Source organism: Eubalaena glacialis, chromosome 4, assembly GCF_028564815.1.
Source record: "Eubalaena glacialis isolate mEubGla1 chromosome 4, mEubGla1.1.hap2.+ XY, whole genome shotgun sequence".
In the NCBI taxonomy this organism is placed as follows: Eukaryota; Metazoa; Chordata; class Mammalia; order Artiodactyla; family Balaenidae; genus Eubalaena; species Eubalaena glacialis.
The window spans coordinates 111,002,480-111,023,166 of NC_083719.1; the positions used below are offsets into that span (position 1 = coordinate 111,002,480).

At 36.2% G+C, this 20,687-nt stretch overlaps 1 protein-coding gene across 1 annotated transcript in view; it reads right to left on the bottom strand.

The window, feature by feature from the left end:
• The window catches only part of KIF3A (kinesin family member 3A), a 71,120-nt gene that overhangs the window by 22,592 nt on the left and 27,841 nt on the right, over positions 1–20,687 (bottom strand). Inside the window, exons 5-9 of the mRNA XM_061188154.1 lie at positions 11,172–11,277; positions 6,828–6,967; positions 6,011–6,208; positions 5,527–5,701; positions 184–282 (exon numbers count right to left, since the gene is read on the bottom strand). Of these exons, the coding sequence (XP_061044137.1) occupies positions 184–282; positions 5,527–5,701; positions 6,011–6,208; positions 6,828–6,967; positions 11,172–11,277 (718 nt within the window). The remainder of the gene's footprint in view (positions 1–183; positions 283–5,526; positions 5,702–6,010; positions 6,209–6,827; positions 6,968–11,171; positions 11,278–20,687) is intronic.

The following is a 20,687-nucleotide window of genomic DNA, read 5'->3' on the forward strand; positions in this document are numbered from 1 at the left end:
GATCAGTATAGGAGGAAAAAATAATGCAAAGTTAACCAGGTATATGGCATACTTCCTCTGTTCTAATTGCTACCACAATTAAAAATGGCAAAATAAAAGGCATGCATTCAGCAGCCTTAGGAATGTTAAACCATCATTAGGCAGCAATCTCATTTAATTTCCAGAACATTAAAATGAACTTACCCCTTCTTCTTTTCCTTTTCTCTCCATCTTCTCCAACCTCACCCTCTTCATCATCATCCTCCTCTGACCCACTGATATCAGAGCCTGATATTTCTTCCCCTTAAATAGAAATTTAATACAATGATGTTTATTCTGTGCCAGGTCACTGGCTATTTAGGAAATGCCTATATAAACTTTCTTCATTAAGTTTTTGTGCCCTAAACAAACCTTATTTTAATATTGCTAGACAGTATATCAGATATGCTAACCTCAGAAACAGATACAATGTACACAGAGGCTTTATTTTTAAAGTTCCTAAAGAGAAGTTAGATTCTGATCCATTTAAAATTTCAAAGGATTAGTTTAAGTACAGTTCTAAATGTTACATGTTAGAGTTATTATTTCAGTCTTTAAAAAATATGATCACTTTTGGGGAGCATTTTCTTAGTTTTCTGTTTAAAATTTTAAATTCATTCAACCTGTTTATTTTTTTAAGGGCCATAAAACTGTCATCGAACACAATGATCCCACTTTTAGGACTATATCACATGAAGTAATTCAAAAGAAAAAGGGCTTATTTGTACACAAATATGTTAACTTAAAAAATCAAAAAAAGGGATTAAGTTAATATTAATGCAAATCAGTGCTATAATACCTTCAAAGTAGTTATTTAAAATTACTACTGTCCATATATGAAATGTCTAAGAAAATAAAGGTAACTGGGGGAGGAGTAAAATATACACTAATCATAATATAATATTTGAACCTGCAAATAAAAGATGGAAAGAAATCACAGAGTCTTGGGAGAAGAAATTCATTAAACATATTTTGTTCTTTTGGCCTAGAAACAATGACACTCTGGTAGCAATGAGCACACCTAATGCCTGAATCTTGGTTTCTAAATACCATTCTCCAATGAAAGGAGCCAGGGAGAAATAGATGATTTTTTTTTTAAATAAATTTATTTTATTTATTTATTTTTGGCTGTGTTGGGTCTTCGTTGCTGTGCACAGGCTTTCTTTAGTTGCAGTGAGCGGGGGCTACTCTTCATCGCAGTGCACGGGCCTCTCACTATCGTGGCCTCTCTTGTTGCGGAGCACAGGCTCCAGACGTGCAGGCTCAGTAGTTGTGGCGCACAGGCTTAGTTGCTCCGTGGCATGTGGGATCTTCCCGGACCAGGGCTCGAACCCGTGTGCCCTGCATTGGCAGGCAGATTCTTAACCACTGCACCACCAGGGAAGCCCAAAATAGATGATTTTAAGGCCAGGGTAGGGAAAATTAAAAAATGAGCTCTAAGCATCTGTGGTGCCAGAAAGTGAGGAAGTGCTCAAAAAACAAGTAAACAAACAAACTGGTGGGAGCATGCTGACAGGATATATGAACTACCCTGAAGGAACTCCTAATGGCCAAAGCTGGAACAATCTGAACAATAAAATAAATAATATTATTGTATTATAAACCCACAGTCTAAAATAATTATCCATGAGTCCATATTGACATAAAAAATACTCAAATAAATAAACAAGTGGGGGAGAAGAGACTGCTTTTCCTTACAGTAGAATTCCAAACACTCTAAACACTAAACATTAGAAGGAACAATGGGAAGAGAGTGCCACCATTGAGCAAATGCACAAACTACTGCTGGATGCTAACATTAGTGGAAGAAAGTATGATGAGAAACAGGACCTTTGTATAGTCTCAAAGTATTGGGTTGGAAAAAAGGTTCGTTCGGCGGGTTTGCAAGGCAGAAATAGAGACACAGATGTAGAGAACAAACGTATGGACACCAAGCGGGGGGTGGGGTGGTGGTGGGATGAACTGGGAGACTGGGATAGACATATATACACTAATATGTATAAAATAGATAACTAATAAGAAACTGCTGTATAAAAAATAAAATTTAAAAAGTAAAAAAAAAAAAAAAAGGTTCATTCGGTTTTTTTTCCATAAGATGGCTCTAGTAGCACTTAGCTGTCTTTAACTTCATTCTAAACAATTGTGTTAGATTGTATGTGACAGCTGTCACATCAACGTGTATTTAAAAAAAGACTTACCAAAGCTGGTGAATTTGTGTGTACCCATTTTAATATTGAAGATGAAAGAAAAAAAGGAACATTTTTGGCATATTATGCTTTATCATTTCAAGAAAGGTAAAAACGCAACCGAAATGCAAAAACAGATTTGTGCAGTGTATGGAGAAGGTGCTGTGACTGATCAAACGTGTCAAAAGTGGTTTGCGAAGGGTCGTGCTGGAGATTTCTAACCGGATGATGCTCCACAGTCTGGTAGACCAGTTGAAGTTGATAGCAATCAAATCGAGACAGTAATTGAGAACAATCAACGTTATACCACGCAGGAGATAGCCGACATACTCAAAATATGCAACTCAAGCGTTGAAAATCATTTGCCCCAGCTTGGTTATGTTAATCGCTTTGATGTTTGGGTTCCACATAAGTTAAGTGGAAAAAAAAAAACAACTTCTTGACAGTATATCCTAATGTGATTCTCTACATAAACGTAATGAAAACATTCCATTTTTAAAACAAATCGCGATAGGCGATGAAAAGCGGATACTGTACAATAATGTGGAATGGAAGAGATCGTGGGGCAAGCTAAATGAACCACCACCAACCACACCAAAGGCCTGTCTTCATCCAAAGAAGGTGATGTTGTGTATATGGTGGGACTGGAAGGGAGTCCTCTATTATGAGCTCCTTCCGGAAAACCAAACGATTAATTCCAACATGTACTGCTCCCAGTTAGACCAACTGAAAGCAGCACTCGATGAAAAGCATCCAGAATTAGTCAACAGAAAATGCATAATCTTCCATCAGGATAACGCAAGACCGCGTGTTTCTTTGATGACCAGGCCAAAACTGTTACATCTTGTCTGGGAAGTTCTGATTCATCTGCCATATTCACCTGACATTGCACCTTCGGATTTCCATTTATTTCAGTCTTTACAAAATTCTCTTAATGGAAAAAATCTCAATTCCCTGGAAGACTATAAAAGGCACCTGGAACAGTTCTTTGCTCAAAAAGGTAAAAAGTTTTGGTAAGATGGAATTATGAAGTTGCCTGAATAATGGCAGAAGGTAGTGGAACAAAAGGGTGAATATGTTGTTCAATAAAGTTCTTGGTGAAGACGAAAAATGTGTCTTTTATTTTTACTTAAAAACCGAAGGCACTTTTTGGCCAACCCAATATCTCTCCACAAGATACACATTAATTACAAAGGAAATAATAAAACAGTAGATTTATAGTGGAGAAAATTTGCAGATTATGAGAAAACTATAAATAAATACAAACTGAGGAACATTCTACAAATACATGACCAGTACTCTTCAAAAGCATCAAGATCATGAACAACAAATAAAGACTGAGGAATTGGAGACTGGTGGAAACTAAACAGACATGACAACTAAACGCAATATGTGATCCACAACTGGATCTTGGACTAGAGGAAAAGGGCATTAGAGAGAAAACTGTCAAAAGTCTAGTAAGGTCTGTGGATTAGTTAATAAGTTTGTATCACTGTGAATTTCCTGGTGTCAATAATTGTACCATGGTTATGTAAGATGCTAAAATTAGGGGAAGCTGGCTAATAGGTATATAAGAACCCTCCTTGCTATACTTGTGAGTTTTCTATAAGCCTAAAATTATTTCAAAATAAAAAGTTAAAAAATTATTCTTTTAATGTTTCTGCCTATTTTTTAATTGTTTTTATGATTAACTCCATTAACTGGAGTATAAAAACAATATGTCCTAAGAGCATAAATAAAATGAAATTTATTAAAAATAAAGTCAGCATTACCATATTATCCAGCAATTCTACCTCTGGGTATATACCCAAAAGAACAAAAGAATTGAAAGCAAGGACTCAAACAGGAATTTGTACACCCACATTCATAGTAGCATTATTCACAATAGTCAAAAGGTAGAAGCAACCCAAGTGTCCATCAACAGATGAAGGTATAAACAAAACATGGTATATACACACAGTGGAATATTATTCAGTCTTAAAAAGGAAGGAAATTCTGACACATGCAACAATATGGATGAACACTGAGAACATTATGTTAAGTAAAATAAGCCAGACACAAAAGGAGACATATTATATGATTCTACTTACACGGGGTACCTAGAATAGTCAAATTCATAGAAATAGAAAGTAGAACAGTGGGTTACCAGGGACTGAGGGAGAGAGAGGGATGGGGAGCTAGTGTTTAATGGGTACAGAGGTTCATTGTGGGATGATTAAAAAGTCCTGGAGATGGATGGTGGTGATCGTTGCAGAATAACGTGAATGTACTTAATGCCACAGAACTGTACACAAAAATATTTAAAACAGTAATTTTTATGTTATGTATATTTTACCACAATAAAAAAAAAGTAAAAAAAAAAGGGTCAGCAAAATAACGATATGAACTCAATATTAAGAAATCTAAGAAATTTTACATCTTTAAAACATCCTGACTATAAATACCACCTAGTGGTCACATTTAAAATACCAAATTCCATTATCTAAGAGGCAGCTCAATTACTGCTTTTCCTCAATAATCTTACTCAAATTTATTGAATCAGCACCTTCTCCAAATGTTTGTGATGTTGGCATCTCTGGATTTCATATCTGATCTAACCAGTTTCCCCACAGACTGAAAAGAGGCAATTTCAAAGCCCTTTATTCACCTGGTATGCAAAGGAGCCCTATGCCAGTTAGTTCTTAGCACGAAGATTCAGGGAGTCACTGACTGCCTAATGATGGTTGGTAAATTTCTCGCCCTAATGAATAAGGTCTTCAAATTTTCTAACCTTCTGACATTATATCTTGTTAGAAAAGAATTTCCAAAATAGAATCTCATGTTCAAATTTAAACATGAAAGCATATTTTCAAGGCCATGCAATGAATTTTTACTTACAGTAAACTAGGTTTACCCATGACTCTCTGATTGCTTTGTTTACTTCAAAGAATAGTGACCGATACCTATCACAAAGAACTCTGTGGTCATTTTCGCTAAATACATGTATGGTAGAACTTGCTCTTATATAGAGACAAATGAAAATTCATTATTTAATAAGTGGACATATGAAATCTTTACAAAAGATCATGGGGACTGAGATGGAGGTTTAAATTAAATGAATTTTTTAAAAAAATCAATACACAAATATTATATAATTTTACTTGAGCTTAATATGGAAATGTTAAAGTATATAAGTATCAATTTACCTTGCAGAAATATCCCCTTAAATATCAATGTTAGAGGTTCAGAGAATTTTTAATAGGTGGCTTTTTATTAGAACACTTACTGGTTAAACAACACGTTTTTAGCCAACATTAAGATTAATATTTTGAGAAAATGTTACCTTCTTCAAGCTTTTTTTTCAGTTCTTCTATTTCTTTCTGAAACTGACGAAGCAAAGCATCCTTTGGATCTTCATTAATTCTAGCTTTATTTTTAATATTCTTAGCACGATTAGCATACCGCAATGTACTGATGGTTTCATCGTAATTGTAATCTGCTGGTCCAATATTTGCACACTGTTGAATTAGGAATACAAAACGTTTTACACTTGACACAGTTAAAATTAATACTACCATTATGAACATATCAAAAAGAATTTTGGAACATATTTCCATTCCGGTCTTCCTGGAAAAGAGGGCACCACCACATAGGTTTCCAAATAATACAATTATAGACTCGCACACATGGTGTGCTAGAAAAAATAACCAAAAATTTTAAGAAGTAAAATAATCAATAGTTTTAAAAATGTTATGAATATTAACTACTGGCATAAACAGGAATCTTAAATTTTCCTGATGATAACTATACCACCAATTAAGTCTTACCATCATGGTTTTTGAATTTCCTCCTAAGGAATCCTGAAGAAGACGAGTCAATTTAGAGTTACGATAAGGCACATGAGTGCTTTTTCCATCAACCAAGGCAGAAATAACATTACCAAGGGTAGAAAGTGAAAGATTGATTTTTGTAGCTTCTTTCAGGCGCTGCCCAGTAGCTCCAGTTTTTGCTTGTCTTTCTGAACCCTTACAATAAACAGAGACAGAAGTAAAGCTAAAATAAAAAATACAGAATATTCTTCCCAAAGTTAAAAATTTTAACAGTAAAAAATCTAATATGATATCTGGAATTCACTTCAAAATAATACTGGAAGGGAAGAAGTGGCTGAGGGTAGAGATGAAATAGGACTGGCCATGAACTGATAATTGCTGAAGTTGGGTGATGGGTACATGGGAACTCATTATACTACTCTATCTACGTTGTACAGGTTTGAAATAGTCCATAATTAGTAGTAAGTTAAGGGGACTTCCTTAGTGGCCCAGTGGCTAAGACTCCGCACTCCCAATGCAGGGAGCCCGGGTTCAATCCCTGGTCAGGGAACTAGATCCCACATGCCGCAACTAAGAGTTCGCGTGCCGCAACTAAAGATCCGCATGCCACAACAAAGATCGAAGATCCCACGTGCCGCAATTAAGACCCGGCACAGCCAAATAAATAAATATTAAAAAAAGAATAATAAGTTAAACACATACACAAGTAAAACTTAAAAATTATATAATCACTCCCTTTCACGTGAATTATTATTTATTTATAAAATAAAAAGAAATCACAAGAGTTATTCTTAAGTAGCATCCTGTTACTTACAGCAAGATCTACAAGATGGAGCTTCCCCATCCTGACATGCACGTTACCATCAACGCCTTTTTCACTGCATTCTATAGTAATTGTAAAGATGGCATGGGAACGGGAACTATGTTCATTCATATTAGTTGCACCAACAGAACCTTGAATAAAGGGAGGAAATTATTTAAAACTATAACAACAGGGAATGCCTTTAAAAATAACTAAATATCCATAATACTGAATTTCACCAGAGCCAAAAGCCAGAGAGCATGGCTAAAACATAAAAACTTAGGTATATTTAGCCATTATTAGAAATTTTTGACAATTTATGTTGATAACAAAAAACTATTTTTTTCACATGAAAGAGGGGATTTGAGGACAAAATACTTAATTTCAAGTATTGCTGGCTTAAAAAATTAACTAATTTACATAAAAAATACATGTTAAATAATTCAAAAAATTAACTGCTGTTTCAGCTGTCTCTAAAAAGTATTATTGATATGTTCTGGGAATCAACCACAGGAATACTTGCATATATACATTAGAGGATACAAAGATATTCAGGGAAGAACTGTTTGCAACAGCGAGAGATCAGAAACAACCAATATGACAGTGGTTAATCAATTATAGAATAGTCACACTATGAATTACTAAGCAGTCTTTCTTTAAAAAAATAAGGTAGATCTGAATGACATGGAAAGATACCCATAACATATGAAAAAAAGAGAGGAATATAAAGTATAATCCCATTTCTGTAAAACAAAAGCATCCATTCAAAATACACTAAGAATTTGAGTGTGCATAAATATTTTACATGAATATATTGTGCAAACAAAGAAAAAGATCTGTTTTGTTTTTCACAATAGGCATGTATTGGGGTTTTTTTCCTTAAATTCCGAAGTATTTTAAAAGCAATATGTTAATTTCACCCAATGCCAAAATTATTTTCCTACTATATATTCATGTAGAGCTTCTCCATGTGAGCTGTGATTTTACAATTTAAACATTAAAAGGGTACTCTTTATTAGCAAATGGTTATATTATAAGTCAGATAACTAGAAAGTAAATTGCACTGATAAAGAAAAGTAAAGCCCAATGAAAGAAGGTAAATGGAAAATCAGTGAGGGAAAATGCAAGGATCTGTGATTCCATACTATACTTTTCTGTTTTCTTTTAAATCAAGTTATGAATTTTTAAAATCAAATTTATGATTTTCTCCAAAAATATAAAAAACTAATAAATCTGACACCACTTCAAATCATCTAATCAGAAGTAACACACTATACATATTTCCACAGAGTAGTAGGTCTTATTTTATCTTGTTTTTTTCCCACTTAACATTATCTCCTACATATATTTCCATGTAAAAACCAGCTTGAAATTTTTACTAAAATTGATTTTGTTATTATCTTACTGGGAGATATTTGGGGTTGCTTCCTATTTTAGTTCTTCATAGGGGACATTAATATGAGCATCTTTGAGCAGATACCTTTCTTTCTCTTTAGAATTATATCCATGGGATGTATTTTCCAAACTGGAACTACCTTATGAAACGATAGGAATAGTTTTATAGCTATGTGATTATCAAAACAAGCTATAGCAGTGTTTTTCAGTTTGGAGTGGGAGAGCAAGTGTAATTTGAAAAAGTCATATTAAATATTTTAATACTCATTGTTTTTGCAATATAAGTAAAGCATGCTATTTATGATTGTGATTTTTCTGTATTTCCGGTTATGAAAACAAAGCAATGCAACAGACGTTATGTCAAAAGTGACCTACACTGAACTTTACAATCCCTAGGAGAGAACAGCTTGCAGCAATCAAGTAGACTAAATGATCCAACCTAACACACTGCATAATGGAAATAAAACATTTCCACAGCTGTAATTTTTGTCAAAATATTTATTTTGGAATAAAAAATTAAATTTTTATGTTTTTCAAGGAGGTACAGAAAAACTTATCCCAATCCTTCTCTTCCTCACCCCCCTCGTCCTTGGCAACCACAAGTCTGTTCTCTGTACCTATGAATCTGTTTCCATTTCATAAATATGTCCATTTGTGTTATATTTTAGATTCCACATATAAGTGATATTATATGGTATTTGTCTTTTTCTTTCTGACTTAATATGATAATCTCTAGGTCCATCCTTGTTGCCGCAAATGGTATTATTTCATTCTTTTTTATGTCTGAGTAATATTCCATTGTGTGTGTGTGTGTGTGTGTGTGTGTGTACACACACACACACACACAAACACACACCATATCTTCTTTATCCATTCATCTGTCAATGGACATTTAGGTTGTTTCTATGTCTTGGCTATTGTGAATAGTGCTGCTATGAACATAGGGGTGCATGTATCTTTTCAAATTATAGTTTTGTCTGGATATATGTCCAGGAGTGGGATTGCTGGATCATCTGGCAACTCTTATTTTTAGTTTTCTGAGGAACCTCCATACTGTGCTCCATAGTGGCTGCACCAATTTACATTCCCACCAGCAGTGCAGGAGGGGCCCCCCTGCAGCTAATCCTTTAATTCTTGAACTCAATCTATTTATTAATGAAGACTATTTTCCTCTCTGCTATCTTAGGTGTTCAAATCTCTTTACCTTCCTTTCATTTTATTTCTCTCATTAGAATTTTTTCATTTTTCCTTAGACAAATCTCACATACCAAGTTAAATTAATTCTCAGGTAGTTAATGGAAGGTTTTGGTCACTATTGTGAATGGAATCTTATGTTAAAAATTTCTTAAGTTAAATAAGCAATACATGAACATATTCCTGTATAAAAAATTCAAGAATACAAACATACAAAAAACATAAAGTGAAAGCTCCCTATATCCCTTTCCCCCAATCTTATTTCCCCTTCACTAAAGGTAATCACTATTAAATGTCCTTCCATTTTATATTTCACATACGTATATGTGAACACACACACACATACACACACACACAAAATACCCAAATATGTAGTTTGATAATTTGGCTTTTTTTACACATGGGATGATGCATTACATACTGTGCTAGTTAGCCTTCTTTTCCCCTTAATATATATCTGGAAAGTCTTTTGGGTCTCTACATGTAGATTTAACTCACTGTTTTTTTTTTACAGCTTCATTATAGTCCATAATATTTTTGCACCATAATTTATATAACCAATGTTTTATTGACAGGTTGTGTCAAACTTTTTGCTATTACAAGTAATGCTGTAATAAGGTATTTTTTTGTTTACACCAAAAAATATTTTTCTAGAATATATATCTACAAATAGAAACAGTGGGTCAAAGGAATGCATTCTTAAAAGTTTCAACAGATACAGTTATACTGCCCTTCAAAAAGGCTGTATATTCCCATCACCATTGCCCATTTCCTTAGAGCCTCACCAACCTGGATATCCTTTCATCCAAACTGATGGGTAAAACATCTCCCATTGTTGTTTTAATATGCATTTTCCTGATTACTTGTGAAGTCAAACATCCTTTCATATACTTACTGCTGTGTATAGTTCTTCTGTGAACAACATAGTCATAAACATCTTTTGCTCATTTTCCTGTTAAAATTTTGGTATTTTTCTATTATTTGGTTTATAAGAATACAATTGAATTTTTAAAATTTTTGCTTTGCTTCCTTGAGTTTGCTAGATTTTTAGTCTAGTCACAAAAATCTAAAAAAAAAAAAAGGTTATTTCCTATGTTCTTTTCTTTTACCTCTAATCTCTAATTGCTGTTAGCAACATCATTAGTACTGGGCCTGGGGCATCAGCAATATTGCTGAAACTTTTTATTCTTTAGAAAAAACTGGAAACGATTACTAAAAAGAATGCCACTTTATTTAATTTTGTTTGCTTTTCTTGTCAACAAAAGGGAGGCATCATAGTGCCTGGTTAATGCTGACTAATGGTGTAGATTCAAATACTCACTCTGCTACTTATTAAGTAGTATATGACCTTGGACAACTTACTTTAAGTCTCAGTTTCCTCATTCATAACATAGGAATTTAATACCTTCATAGTCCATTTTGAGGATTAAAAGAGATCATTCTTATAAAGCATTTGCACAAGCACTTGCCACACAGTAAGTATTCAATAAATGTTACCAATATTATTATTACTAACAAGAGACAGTGACATGAGAGTCTCAAAGATATAGCACTATTGCTAAGTAACAAAATTTTGGTCAGCATGGAAAGCAATCTGTGATATCTTTCATTCATATATGCTTTCCACATAGTAAATAGTCAAAGAGGAAGGGTTTTCAAGAAACCTAAAAATCCAATCTTTACGGCGCAAAATGCCATACCAGCTTTGTTTCTAAAACAGCCTACTCCACACATAAATGTTTAATCACAATTAAGCACCATACTTACGATTTTTGTGGCCCAGTGTCATAATTCTATCCATATCATCAGCATTATTTACCACATAAGCTGATAAATCCTTGATATAAACTCCCACATCAGGTCTTTCTTTAACCTAAAAAAAAAATCATACAGACTTTACACATATATCCATAATTCTTCCACAGTTATTTATTGAATATCTACTACATGTTGGACACTGTGCTAGAGAGTGAGGATACAGTGATGAACAAGGTAGACAGTTTCTACACTAGTGGAGGTAACAATCTACAGGGAGAATATACAAATGAATAATTACACACACAAATTATTTTATTTTATTTTATTTCAATTGTGATAATGCCATGAAGAAAAAAAAATACAGGGAAGTATAAGAATACAATATAGGGACTTCCCTGGTGGCGAAGTGGTTAAGAATCCACCTGCCAATGCAGGGGACACGGGTTCGTGCCCTGGTTCAGGAAGATCCCACATGCCACGGAGCAACTAAGCCTGTGTGCCACAACTACTGAGCCTGCGCTCTAGAGCCCGCGAGCCACAACTACTGAGCACGTGTGCCACAACTACTGGAGCACCTAGAGCTCATGCTCCGCAACAAGAGAAGCCACTGCAATGAGAAGCCCACGCACCGCAACAAAGAGTAGCCCCCGCTCGCCGCAACTAGAGAAAGCCTGTGAGCAGCAATGAAGACCCAACGCAGTCAAAAATAAATAGATTTATGAATTAAAAAAAGAATACATTATAGACAGACTTAAGCTAGTGAAGCAGGGACAGGATAAGTTCCCCAAGATGATGTTTAAGCTAAGACTTGAAGAAATAGGAGGTAGACAATCTGTTTTAGAACAAGAGGAAAACAGTATGTGCAAGAATCCTGAAATGAGAAAAAAACTAGTTTTTTTAAAAAATATTCAGTAAGTGTTTATTGTGCACGAAAGAACAGTTTGTGAACTGGGAATCTTCAAACTCAAAACCAATGTGAAGCTCAGAGGCATGACATAACAGGATGACTTAGGAAGTGAAAACCAGGAAGTTGTCTAAATGAAGACAGAGGTTGCCTCCTCTTAATCAATCACTTGGAAGTAAGGCCAGCCTGGCTTGGGAGCTCTATGAACATGACCTGGGGAGGCAAGTAGTGCAGGGGCTGCGTTCCAGGAGATGTGAGCTCTGGTCCCAACAACAGCTCTCGACCTAAAAACTAGGTATTTTAAAAAATAAAAACCAACGAAACAAACAAAAGCCAGGGAAAGAGTAGGTGGCAGGGGGGGAAATAGGTGGGATATCTGGCTACAGAGGTAGCCAGATAAGATTAAGAGGCAGAGATAAGATTAAGAATAGTAATTGGTCTTTTTTTTTTATTATTGAACTGTAGTTGATATACAATATGTTGGTTTCTGGTGTACAGCAAGGTGACTCAGTTATATATATGTATATGTATATACATATATATACACACACACACATATACATATATATTCTTTTCCATTATGGTTTATTACAGGATATTGAATATAGTCCCTGGTGCTATACGGTAGGACTTTGTTGTTTATCCATTCTATACATAATAGTTTGCATCTGCTAATCCCAGACCCCCAATCCATCCCTCCCCTATCCCCCCTCTGCCTTGGCAACCACAAGTCTGTTCTCTATGTCTGTGAGTCTGTTTCATAAATAAGTTCATTTGAGTCATATTTCAGATTCCACATATAAGTGACATCGTGTGATACTTGTCTTTCTGACTTACTTCATTTAGAATGATAATCTCTAGGTTGATCCACATTGCTGCAAATGGCATTATTTCATTCCTTTTTATGGCTGAATAGTATTCCATTGTGTGTGTGTGTATGTATGTGTATGTATGTATGTATGTATGTATATATATATATATATATATATATATATATATATATATATATATACACCACATCTTCTTTATCCATTCATCTGTCGATAGACATTTAGGTTGCTTCCGTGTCTTGGCTATTGTAAGTAGTGCTGCTATGAACACTGGGGTGCATGAAGCTTTTCAAATTATAGTTTTGTTTGGATATATACCCAGGAATGGGATTGCTAGATCATATAGTAACTATTTTATGTTTTCTGAGGAATCTCCATACTGTTTTCCACAGTGGCTGCACCAATTTACATTCCCACCAACAGTGTAAGAGGGTTCCCTTTTCTCCACAGCCTCTCCAGAATTTGTTATTTGTAGACTTTTTGATGATGGACATTCTGACCAGTGTGAGGTGGTACCTCATTGTAATTTTGATTTGCACTTCTCTAATTATTGGTCTTTATCTTAACAGCAATTTGAAGCCACTGGAGTATTTCACAAAGCTGAATGAAATAATCAGATCTATGGTATCCATGTAAAAATATTACCTTTCCATGAGTAACTTTATGAGAACTTTTACCCAACTTGAAGGCTGTATTTGGGATATATTTATTTAAAATACAGATAGTATTTTAATACTATCTGTAAAATACAAATAGAAATACAAAATTCACTTTTCAAGGCCCTAGAAGTCACATCCACAAATCAACAGAATAAAGTGAAACTGAGGCAGAGGCCTGTGGCTGCCAGCGGGGCGAGCCATTCCAAAGGTAGTAAGACCGCACAGACAAAGATGACAAACAAAAGTTTATATCAGAAACAAAAGTCACAAAGGCAAATACTCTAAATTCTAGGTGTTGATTTTAAATCTAGTTAGAGGTTTTCAGTTTTTTTAGTCTCTTTTATGATATATTTATACATTAGGAAAAATTACCTTTTTTCTGTCATGAGATATACATTAAGCCCTAATTTTACTAGTAGTAAAGAAATGTGTTGGTCTCTATAAACCAGTGGGTTTCAAACTGTGCTCTGACAAGCACTAGAGGGTCCATGGTGGCAATGAGAGGGCCATTGTGTGAGTTTGGGGGTTCTCAGACCCAGACACAAGTTCTAAAGAGAGCTTTACTTTCACGTATTTTACAGATTGGGCTTCCACATAAGGTTTGGTTTGATTCAACTGTTTAATGGCTTTAAATCTTTTAAAATGTTTGAATATTACTGGTTTATATCAATGCTACTCAGAAAAATCTATGGTAAAGAATTATACGTATATTTCTAATGTGGAAAGTGATATCTCTGAAAAATACAAAAATCATGCACTTGGATGCCATGACAATGTCAAATTGCTATACAAGTTTTTAAGCATGTACTTTCATTTACTATTCTCATCTCATTGCAGACTGAAAACAAACATTCTTCAAACTGGCATCAGTCTGCAAAGTCTACGGTCATTTCCAATCACAAGATATTAATTCTATATTCAATTATTAATTGTAGATAAACTAATTAGACATGAAAGATGAAGAAACTGAATATGATTCTGAAATAAAGCAGGACCCTGAGACAAGATGGCAGATAGAAGGACATGAGCTCACCCTGTGTCAAGAAAACACCAAAATCACAACTAACTGTTGAACAACCATCGGAAAAAAACACACTACAACCTACCAAAAAAGGTATCCTACATCCAAAGACAAAGGAGAAGCCACAACAAGACATTAGAAGGGGCACAATCGCAATAAAATCAAATCCCGTATCTGCTGGGTAGGTGACCCACAAACTGGAAAATAATTATATCGCAGATGTTCTCCCACAGGGGTGAAAGTTCTGAGCCCCACATCAGGCTCCCTATCCTGGGGGTTTGGCATCAAGAGGAGAAGCCCCCAGAGCATCTGGCTTTGAAGGCCAGTGGGGTTTGATTGCAGGAATTCCACAGGACTGGGGGAAAGAGGAACTCTACTCTTGGAGGGCACACACAAGGTCTCGTGCACACCAGTGGCCAGGGGAAAAAGCAGTGACCTCACAGGAGCCTGGGCCAGACCTACCTGCTGGTCTTGAAGAGTCTCCTGGGGAGGCAGGGGCTATGAATCACTGCGGGGACAAAGACACTGGTGGCAGTAGTTCTAGGGAGTACTCACTGGCATGAGTCCTCCTGGAGGCTGCCATTTTCTCACCAAGACCTGGCGCCACCCAACAGCCTGCAGGCTCCAGTGCTGGCACTCCTCAGGCCAAACAACCAACAGGGAAGTAACACAGCCCCACCCATCAGAAGACAGGCTGCCTAAAGTCTTCCTGAGCCCACAGCTGCCTGCTAAACAGCCCCCTTGACACGGCTCTGCCCACCAGAGGGACAATACCCAGCTCGACTCACCAGTGGGCAGGAACCAGTTCCCCCCACCAGGAAGCCTGCACAAGCCTCTTAGACCAGTCTCATTCACCAGGGGGCAGACAGCGGAAGCAACAAGAACTACAACCTTGCAGCTGGCGGAATGGAAACCACGATCACAGAAAGGTAGAAAAAATGAGATGGCAGATGACTATGTCCCAGACGAAGGAACAAGATAAAACCCCAGAAGAACAACTAAGTGAAATGGAGATAGGGAATCTACACGAAAAAGAATTCAGAGTAATGATAGTAAAGATGATAGTAAAGATCTCAGAAAAAGAATGGAGGCACAGACTGAGAAGATACAGGAAATGTTTAACAAAGAGCTAGAAGATCTAAAGAACAAACAGAGATGAACAACACAATAACTGAAATGAAAAATACACTAGAAGGAATCAATAGCAGAGTAAATGAGGCAGAAGAATGGATAAGTAAGCTGGAAGACAGAACGCTGGAAATCACTGCTGTGGAACAGAGTAAAAAAAAAAAGAATGAAAAGACATGAGAACAGTCTCAGACACCTCTGGGACAACGTTAAACACACTGACATTCACATTATAGAGATCCCAGAAGGAGAAGAGCGAGAGAAACGACCTGAGAAAATATTTGAAGAGATAATAGCTGAAAACTTCCCCAACATGGTGAAGGAAACAGTCACCCAAGTCCAGGAAGTGCAGAGAGTCCCAGGCCAGGTAAACCCAAGGTGGAACATACCGAAACATGTAGTAATCAAATTGACAAAAATTAAAGACAAAGAGAAAAATATTAAAAGCAACGAAGGAAAAGCAACAAATAACTTAAAAGGGAATCCGCATAAGGTTATCAGCTGATTTTTCAGCAGAGACTCTGCAGGCCAGAAGGGAGTGGCATGATATATTTAAAGTGAAATCAGTGCTTTGTGACCACCTAGAGGGGTGGGATAGAGAGGGTGGAAGGGAGACGCAAGAGGGAGGGGATATGGGGATATATGTATATGTATAGCTGATTCACTTTGATACAAAGCAGAAACTAACACACCATTGTAAAGCAATTATACTCCAATAAAGATGTTAAAAAAACAAACAAACAAACAAAAATAAAGTGATGAAAGGGAAGAACCTACAACCAAGAATACTCTATCCAGCAAGGCTCTCATTTAGATTTGACGGAGAAATCTAAAGCTTGCCAGACAAGCAAAACCTAAGAGAATTCAGCACCACCAAACCAGCTTTGCAACAAATGCTAAAGGAACTTCTCTAGGCAGGAAAAAAAAGGACGTAAATACACACAATAAAATTATGAATGGAAAAGCTCACCAGTAAAGGCAAACATATGTTAAAGGTAGGAAATCATCCACACACAAATACGATATCAAAACCAGCAATCATGAGAAGAGGAGAGTACAAATGCAGGCTACTGGAAATGCATTTGAAATTAAAAGACCAGCAACTTAAATCAATCTTGTTTATATATAGAATACTATATCAAAACTTCATGGTAATGGCAAATCAAAAATCTGCAATAAATACACACACAAAAAAGAAAAAGGAATTCAAACACAACTCTAAAGTTAGTCATCAAATCACAAAGGAAGAGAACAAAAGAGGAAGGGGAGAAATAAGACCTACAAAAACAAACCCAAAACAATTAACAAAATGGCAATAAGAACATACATATTAATAATTACCTTAAATGTAAATGGATTAAATGCTCCAACCAAAAGACAGAGACTGCTGAATGGATACAAAAACAAGACCTGTATATATGCTGTTTACAAGGGACCCGCTTGAGATCTAGGGACACATACAGACTGAAAGTGAGGGGATGGAAAAACGTCTTCCATGCAAATGGAAATCAAAAGAAAGCTGGAGTAGCAATACTCATTTCAGACAAAATAGATTTTAAAATAAAGACTGTTACAAGAGACAAAGAAGGGACACTACATAGTGATCAAGGGATCAATCCAAGAAGAAGATAACAATTGTAAATATATGCACCCAACATAGGAGCACCTCAATATATAAGGCAAATGTTAAGACCCATAAAAGGAGAAAGTGACAGTAACACAGTAATTGTGAGGGACTTGAACACCCCACTTTCAACAATGGACAGATCATCCAGACAGAAAATCAATAAGGAAAAACAGGCCTTAAATGACACATTAGAACAGATGGACTTAATTGATATTTATAGAGCATTCCATCCAAAAGCAGCAGAATACCCATTCTTCTCAAGTGCACATGGAACATCCTCCAGGATTGACCACATGCTGGGCCACAAAGCAAGACTTGGTAAATTTAAGAAAATTAAAATCATATCAGGACTTCCCTGGTGGTGCGGTGGTTAAGAATCCACCTGCCAATGCAGGGGACACGGGTTCGAGCCCTGGTCCACAAAGATCCCACATGCCGCGGAGCAACTAAGCCCATGCGCCACAACTGATCCTGCACTCTAGAGCCCCAGAGCCACAACTACTGTGCCCACGTGCCGCAACTACTGAAGCCCATGCGCCTAGAACCTGTGCTCTGCAACAAGAGAAGCCACCGCAGTGAGACGCCCGCTCACCACAACGAAGAGTAGCCCCCGCTCGCCGCAACTAGAGAAAGGCCATGCACAGCAACAAAGACCCAACACAGCCAAAAATAAATAAATAAATTTATTTTAAAAAGTCATATCAAGCATCTTTTCCAACCACAATGCTCTGAGATTAGAAATCAATTATAAGGAAAAAAACTGTAAAAAACACAAACACGTGGAGGCTAAACAATATGCTACTACACAACCAATGGATAACTGAAGAAATCAAAGAGGAAATAAAAAAATACCTAGAGACAAATGAAAATGAAAGCACAGCTATCCAAAACCTATGGGATGCAGCGAAAGCAGTTCTCAGAGGGAAGTTTATAGCAATACAATCTTACCTCAGGAAACAAGAAAAATCTCAAATAAACTGAACCTTACACCTAAAACAATTAGAGAAAGAAGAACAAACAAAACCAAAGTTAATAGAAGGAAAGAAATCATAAAGATCAGAGCAGAAATAAATGAAATAGAGATGAAGAAAACAATAGAAAAGATCAATCAAATTAAAAGCTGGTTCTTTGAAAAGATAAACAAAATTGATAAACCTTTAGCCAGACTCATCAAGAAAAAAAAGGAGAGGGCTCAAATCAATAAAATTAGAAATGAAAAAGGAGAAGTTACAATGGACACCAAAGAAATACAAAGAAATACAAAGGATCATAAAAGACTACTACAAGCAACTATATGCCAATAAACTGGACAACCTGGAAGAAATGCACAAATTCTTAGAAAGGTACAACCTTCCAAGACTGAACCAGGAAGAAATAGAAAATACAAAGAGACCAAACCCACGCACCTATGGTCACCTAATCTATGACAAAGGAAGCAAGAATATACAATGGAGAAAAGACAGTCTCTTCAATAAGCGGTGCTGGGAAAACTGGACAGCTACATGTAAATGAATGAAATTAGAACACTCCCTAACACCATACACAAAAATAAACTCAAATGGATTAAAAGCCTAAATGTAAGTCCGAATACAATAAAACTCTTAGAGGAAAAGAGAAGCAGAACACTCTTTGACATAAATTGCAGCAAGATCTTTTTCAATCTACCTCCTAGAGTAATGAAAAGAAAAATAAACAAATGGGACCAAATTAAACTTAAAAGCTTTTGCACAGCAAAGGAAACCATAAACAAAATGAAAAGACAACTTACAAAATGGGAGAAAATATTTGCAAACGAAGTGACCGGCAAGGGATTACTCTCCAAAATATACAAACAGCTCATGCAGTTCTGTATCAAAAAACAAACAACCCAATCAAAAAATGGGTAGAAGATCTAAATAGACATTTCTCCAAAGAAGACATACAGATGGCTAAAAAGCACCAATTATGGGCTTCCCTGGTGGCGCAGTGGTTGAGAATCTGCCTGCCAATGCAGGGGACACGGGTTCGAGCCCTGGTCTGGGAAGATCCCACATGCCGCAGAGCAACTAGGCCCGTGAGCCACAATTACTGAGCCTGCGCGTCTAGAGCCTGTGCTCCACAACAAGAGAGGCCGCGATAATGAGAGGCCCGCGCACCGCAATGAAGAGTGGCCCCCATTTGCTGCAACTAGAGAAAGCCCTCGCACAGAAACGAAGACCCAACACAGCCATAAATAAATAAATAAATAAATAAACCCCCAAAAGTTTAAAAACAAAAAAAGCACCAATTATTAAACAAAACACTAATTATTAGAGAAATGCAAATCAGAACTACACAGTATCACCTCACACCAGTCAGAATGGCCATCATCAAAAATTTTACAACCAATTAATGCTGGAGAGGGTGTGGAGAAAAGGGAACTCTCCTACACTGTTGGTGGGAATGTAAATTGGTACAGCCACTATGGAGAACAGTATGAAGCTTCCTTAAAAAACTAAAACATAACTACCATATGATCCAGCAATCCCACTCCTGGGTATATATCCAGAGAAAACCATAATTTGAAAAGATATACGCACCCCAATGTTCATTGGAGCACTATTTACAATAGCCAGGACATGGAAGCAACCTACATGTCCATCGACAGAAGAATGGATAAAGATGTGGTACATTTATACAATGGAATATTATTCAGCCATTAAAAAGAATGAAATAATGCCACTAGCAGCAACACGGATGAACCTAGAGATTATCATACTAAGTGAAGTAAGTCAGAGAAAGACAAATATCATATATCGCTTCTAGGCAGAATCTATAAAATATGATACAAATGAACTTATTTACAAAATAGAAACAGTCTCACAGACTTAGAAATCAAACTTATGGTTACCAAACGGTAAAGGTTGGGGGGAAGGATAAATTGGGAGTTTAGGATTGACATATACACACTAATATATTTAAAATAGATAACCAACCAGGACCTACTGTATAGCACAGGGAACTCTACTCAATATTCTGTAATAAGCTAAATGGGAAAAGGATTTGAAAAAGAATAGATATATGTATATGTATAACTGAATCACTTTGCTGTACACCTGAAACTAACACAGCATTGTAAATCGACTATAGTCCAATAAAAATAAAATAAAATTAAAAAAGGCAGGACCTTGTGGGACCCTCCCAGGTAAAAAAGCCCCTCCATGTCCCCCATTTCTTGTTCGTAGAAAAAGGATTTAGTCACCCAGGCTTTTCCTGAATTCCAAAGAGCAGAGTCAAGCAGTTACTAAGGAAGGGAAGGAATGCAGAAACAAAAGAAAAGCAGTCAAAAAACTGCTTTTTATAGCTGAAACAATATTTCAGGTATAAAACAGAGTCCT